The 6,069-nt window shown below is 65.1% G+C and overlaps 1 protein-coding gene across 1 annotated transcript; it reads left to right on the plus strand.

Annotated features, from left to right (window-relative positions):
- Positions 1–2: 2 nt before the first annotated feature.
- SIX5 (SIX homeobox 5) lies at positions 3–3,834 on the plus strand (the record flags this gene model as incomplete). The annotated part of the gene is made up of 3 exons (XM_011236376.3): positions 3–466; positions 1,425–2,227; positions 2,478–3,834. Coding segments are annotated over 3 exons (1,899 nt in total), but the record flags the coding sequence as incomplete, so codon positions are not given.
- Positions 3,835–6,069: the final 2,235 nt, after the last annotated feature.

Raw genomic sequence — 6,069 nt, forward strand, 5'->3', positions numbered from 1 at the left:
CACTGCCCCCGGCCGAGCGCCTACGTGGCAGCGATCCGGTGCTGCGCGCTCGGGCCCTGGTGGCCTTCCAGCGGGGCGAGTACGCCGAGCTCTACCGGCTGCTGGAGAGCCGCCCCTTCCCCGCCGCCCACCACGCCTTTCTGCAGGACCTCTACCTGCGCGCGCGCTACCACGAGGCCGAGCGGGCCCGCGGCCGCGCGCTGGGCGCGGTGGACAAGTACCGTCTGCGCAAGAAGTTCCCGCTGCCCAAGACCATATGGGACGGCGAGGAGACCGTCTACTGCTTCAAGGAGCGCTCCCGCGCCGCGCTCAAGGCCTGCTATCGCGGCAACCGCTACCCTACGCCGGACGAGAAGCGCCGCCTGGCCACGCTCACCGGCCTCTCGCTCACGCAGGTCAGCAACTGGTTCAAGAACCGGCGACAGCGCGATCGGACCGGGGGCGGCGGCGGCGCGCCTTGCAAGAGGTGAGGGGACGCGGGCGGCGCAAGTCCCGCTTTCCCAGGGACGTGCTACCAGCCACCCCCCTCTCCCCCAAGCCCACTGCTGGAGTCAGCGCGCCGAGCTCCTGGGGCACCTCCAACTCACACCTTCAGGCGCCCCCCAGGGCGCAGGGAATACGTGTGGACCGAACAGGCACACGCCCCGGGCCCTCTCCCCGTCCCCGCTGCTCCAGTCGCGGAGGCTGGGAGACCTCTTCCCTCTGCTCCACTCAGAGCTCCGTCCCAAGTCCCATCCGTGTTCGTGGCTGGGGGGAGGCTTTGAGAAAATGGGGGGCTGCGGAAAGGGGGACGGGCCTTTGTCCACCCACCCCGCGTGGGGGCATCCTTCACCCCCGGGGGCTGCGGGGCCTTTCCCTGAACCGTGGCTGTTCCTTACCCCCCCACCCCCCCCTCGGGGCCCAAACAGCGTGGTCCGTCGTCTGTCTTTGTTGTGAAACGTGAACCTTCCCCAGCTCCGGTTTCCCTGTAACCCAAGCCCTTCCCCTCCCACCCTGCGCGCCGGCCTCTCACTCCCTTTTCTGACGCCCGGGGGAGGGGGGGAGGCACCGGGAACTGAGCTGGCGGCTGCCTCTTCACTCTCGGGAAAGACGCTGGGCTGCTTTCAGCCGGATCTAGGGGAGCCGTGGCAGCCCAGTTCTCAGCCTCTGGGGCCCGGAGGCCAAGGGGCTGGGAGAGGAGGGCCTCCTCCTTCCGATGGGGCCAGCTTTAGCTTTTATGGAGAGGTATCAATGCTGGACTGGCAGAGGCTCATTCTCGGGGGTTTTGGGGTGGTTTCAGGAGGAGATTTTATAAACCCCTGAAGCTTTCAGTGTCAAAGTTTGGGCTGGAGCAGGGTGGGGAGGTAGCGGTCGGCAGGCAGCTTGCCGGCCACTGGCTCAACAGGACGCTCAGGACCACTACTCACAATCCTTTCTCTGGCCAGCGAGTCTGACGGGAACCCCACCACCGAGGACGAGTCCAGCCGCAGTCCGGAGGACCTGGAGAGGGGGGTGGCTCCAGTGGCCGTGGAGACCCCCGCCCAGGGCTCTATATTTCTGGCCGGGGCCACCCCTCCCGCGCCCTGCCCTGCCTCCTCCTCCATCCTGGTGAACGGGAGCTTCCTGGCTGCTGGCAGCTCTCCCGCGGTGCTCCTCAACGGCAGCCCCGTCATCATCAACAGCCTGGCCCTCGGGGAGGCCTCCAGCCTGGGCCCCCTGCTGCTCACGGGTGGCAGTGGCGCTCCTCCCCCGCAGCCCGGGCCACAGGGGGCCAGCGAAGGCAAGACCTCCCTGGTCCTGGACCCTCAGACCGGGGAGGTTCGACTAGAGGAGGCTCAGCCCGAGGCTGCCGAGACCAAGGAGGCCCAGGTGGCTGCTTCAGGGCTGGCGGGAGAGGAGACTGCGGGGCCTCTGCCCCAAGTGGTGCCCGGCCCTCCACCGGCTGCCCCCTTTCCTCTGCCCCCAGGACCGATGCCGTCCGTGGCAGCTCCCCAGGTGGTGCCACTTTCCCCACCCCCTGGGTACCCCGCAGGCCTGGGCCCCACGTCCCCGCTGTTGAACCTGCCCCAGGTGGTGCCCACCTCCCAGGTGGTGACCCTGCCGCAGGCGGTGGGGCCGCTGCAGCTGCTGGCGGCTGGGCCAGGCAGCCCTGTGAAGGTGGCCGCGGCCGCAGGCCCCGCCAACGTGCACCTGATAAACTCCGGGGTGGGCATGACTGCCCTGCAGCTGCCCTCGGCCACCACCCCAGGTACCTCCCGCCTTCCTGGGGCCTGGGGGTGGGGGCGGGTGCTGGTGCTGTCAGTGGGCTTCTGGGAGGCTGGGCAGCCCATCCCTGGCACGGCCCAGAACCCTCCAGAGCCAGGTGGCGGCCTGAGGCTCCAGCCACATCGACACAGCCCCACCTCAGAGGGGCTCGTCTTGCCTCAGGCTGATCTGCCCACCTGGCCTGCGGAGCGTCACCTTCACCCCTGTGCCTGGCCCATCTCTTGTCCCCACAGGAAACTTTCTCCTGGCCAACCCCGTGTCCGGCAGCCCCATTGTGACAGGTGTGGCCGTGCAGCAGGGCAAGATCATCCTCACGGCCACCTTCCCCACCAGCATGCTGGTCTCCCAGGTCCTGCCGCCTGCCCCCAGCCTGGCCCTGCCCCTGAAGCCAGACCCGGCCGTCTCAGTGCCCGAAGGAGCCCTCCCGGTGGCCCCCAGCCCTGCTCTCCCGGACGTCCATGCCCTAGGCCCACTCTCTGCACCGCAGCCACCGCCCGTCTCTGCTGCCACCAGTGCTGCCGCCACCGCCACCACCGCCGCCAGCCTGCCCTTCTCCCCGGATTCCTCCGGTCTCATACCCGGCTTCCCGGCGCCCCCGCCAGAGGCGCTCATGCTGTCGCCCGCAGCCATGCCCATCTGGCCAGCGGGACTGGAACTGAGTGTGGGCCCAGAAGGGCTGCTGGAAGCTGAGAAGGGGCTGGGGACGCAGGCCCCCCATACGGTGCTGAGGCTGCCAGACCCCAACCCCGAGGGGCTGCTCCTGGGGTCCACGGCAGGCGGCGAGGTTGACGAGGGGCTGGAAGCTGAGCCCAAGGTTCTGACCCAGCTACAGTCGGTGCCTGTGGAAGATCCCCTGGAACTGTGACCCCCGCCGGGGTCTCGTCGCCTCTGCTGCCCATGGTGCTCCAGATCCAGGGCTGCCCGAGACAAGGGGGCTGCCCAGACACAACCGCCGCGAGCCGAAGTTCCACACGCTACGTCCACCGCCCCCACTCGGGCCACGTAACCTCTCCAAGCCCTGGAGGTTCCGGGGGGCTTGCCCCTGTCCACTCCTGCCCAGGGACACCGTCCTCTGGATTGGCGGCCTCCTCTGTTACAGCCCTCTCCTTGCTCTGTGCCCCAAATAAATGGGGAGGTTTGGGGGTCCTGACTGGGGGGGCTCTGCCACCCTCGACCTGGTACTAGCTGTGAGCTGAACGCCCTGCCACGTGGCTGGATTTCCAACCCTGTGAGCCCTGTCCCTGTCACTCCCTAAAACACTATTAATAGCTCCGCGGACATCCAGTGTTCTCAGAACCACTTGGAGTCGGAGGGCGGAGGACAGGCCATCCTGTGCCCCAGACCGACGGACCCTCCCGGCTGGGCCCTTCCTGCTGAAAAGGGAGGCAGGTGCTGGGAAGCCTGGGTGAGGCTCCCCCGGGACTAGAGCCCTCTTTCTCACATCCGGCCCCAGACCAAAGATCCCCTCACCCCTGGGGCAACCCTGACCCCTGTGTCTAGTTTGTATCATAAATCTTTATTTTTCTAGGACATGTTATGCCTCCATTTCAATTAAAATAAAGTTAACAGACAACTAGAACCTGCAGGGGTGTGGGTTACCTTCTAGATCACTTGCCCAAAGGAAACACTGAGCCATAAAAAAGCCCCACCTGAGATTCTGGCTTTCTGGCCGCTCCCTGACAGGGACGGGGGCTGGAGGTCAGTCCTGTGCTGCTGCTCGGGAAGGTGTGGGTTCTCTCCGACCGCAGGCCCGGGGTCTCCAGATCCTGTAGGAGGAGCCCCCCACCCAGGGCGGAGGAAGCAGGGGACCAAAGGAGCCTGCCTTGCCTTTCTTGCTGGTAACAAGGGTTCCACTTTATTTTGTTGCAAACAATAAATAATCTATAAATAGAACAGGGGAGGGAGGGGTGGGGCGAGGTGAGAATGAACAGGGTTGAAACCACTGGATTCTGGGGTGGACAGTGGAAGGGCAGAGTGAGCCCCTTCCCGTAAACTTCATCTTACTGCCTTTCACTCAGGGCTCCCCTCCTTCCGCCCTGCGCCCCCCCTCCCCGCCCAGGCAGCCAGGTGAGGGCGGGGCTGCGGGCAGGGCAGTGGACTGCAGGCAGGCTGAGTTCCGGTGGCCCTAGCACCAGGCAAACGCACACAGCACCAGGGGCCATAAATACGCCCCCTCCCAGCGGCACAGGAACTGGCTGAGGGGACCTGCTCCAGGAGGGGTGAGGCCCAGGAGGGGACAACCTCTTCACTGGCTCCCAGTTGCAAAGCAGAGGGAGGAGGGGCGTGGCAGGCAGGGTTACTCTCTCAGTTGTGTTGAGGGGGCCGCGGAGGGGCCAGGTTTGGGGAATGGCGGGCCTTCTCGGCCAGCAGCTGATAGAAGGGCTTGGGGGTCCCCCAGTCCTCGTCCTCGCTGCTGGAGCTGTCCTGCTTCACAATCCGGTTGTTCTGGAGGCTGAACCTTCGAGCTTTGATGCTGGGGGAGAGGGGGCTGGCCAGGGGTCATGCCTTCCCTGCCCTCGGGGTGTCTGTCTCAGCCCCCCAGCCTGGGCCTCCAGGTCCCGGTCTATACCATGGGGCTGGGCCAAGGGCTCTTGGCCGGAGTCCCACACTCCTGTGAGATCTGTTAAGCAGCGCGCACCTAGGGCTGTGTGTGTTAGGCGCCAATGAGAAAGGGGCAGGTGGCAGCTCTGACCAGGTGGACAGGAGGTGGGGGCAGGGAGGGAGGAGGGCTAGTGACAGGGAAATAAGACCCAGCTTCCTGCTCTGAGAAACTCCCTGCGGCAGGAAGGGCAAAGGGGGTCCAAAGCCCGAATTTGGCTATTTGCCCTTCTAAGCTCCGAGGTCGAGCACTTCCCGACCTCTGTCACCCCCCACAACGATCTCATAAGGGTTGGCAACAGCCAAATCTTCCACCCCAGCAATAAACTCCAACCTATTCCCAATATCACGAAGCCTAAGGCTCTGAAAATCAGAGCATGTGTCAGGAGCCCGGAAGGCCCCTCTGCCCCGCCCCCTGCACCCCCAGGGCAGGGGCCCCTCACCAGTATGGTCTCCGCTCCTGCTGGGTCATTGCCCGCCAGAGTTGGGCCAGCTCCTTGGTGGCAGCCGTGGATGCGGTCCCAGGACAGGCTCTGGGACAGGAGGGAGGAGGTAAGGAGAGGCCTGCAGGGCAGGCTGCTCTGGGCGAAGGCCAACGGTCTGACCACAGGAGGCTCTCCAGCCTTCTCAGCGCTTCAGCTTTCCCGCCTGAGAACTCGGATCTTTTCTGTCCACTTTGGCCTCAAGGACCTCAGGACACACCCTCTGGAGCCCAGGTGTCAAAGAAGGGAGCTGGACTGACGGGTTGTAGGGAAGAGGACACCAAGTCTCGGGACCTGGAGGGGACCCCATCTTTGTCAGGGCACCAGCTCTTCGCTATAGATTGGGGGGCCTCTCCCCACCCCCCACACCTCCGCCTTCAGGTCTGGGCCCCTGACCTACCAAATCAGCCCCAAGAACTGTGGCTGGAAACATTAGAAACAAGGAGCTGGCAAACCACCGCCCCCCCCCCCCGCCAGGTCGCTGGACCTGAGCCTTGGGGCGACTTTCCACCAACCCCACCCCATGTGCTTGAGAACAAAGCCAACCCAGAAAAGCGGAGGAGAGAGCACAAAACACCCAGACGGCATCGTCATCGTTGGAGACCTGGGCCCAGCCATGCCTGAAGGCCATCTCCCTCCTCCCCTCTTTCAGGCTGCGAGAGCCACGTTCCTTTTTTCTGAAGGGTGAGCTGGGTTTCACTGCGTGCAATTCGCAGGCCTTGACCAATGCAGGGGAACCAGGTTA

Source organism: Ailuropoda melanoleuca, chromosome 12 (assembly GCF_002007445.2).
Source record: "Ailuropoda melanoleuca isolate Jingjing chromosome 12, ASM200744v2, whole genome shotgun sequence".
In the NCBI taxonomy this organism is placed as follows: domain Eukaryota; kingdom Metazoa; phylum Chordata; class Mammalia; order Carnivora; family Ursidae; genus Ailuropoda; species Ailuropoda melanoleuca.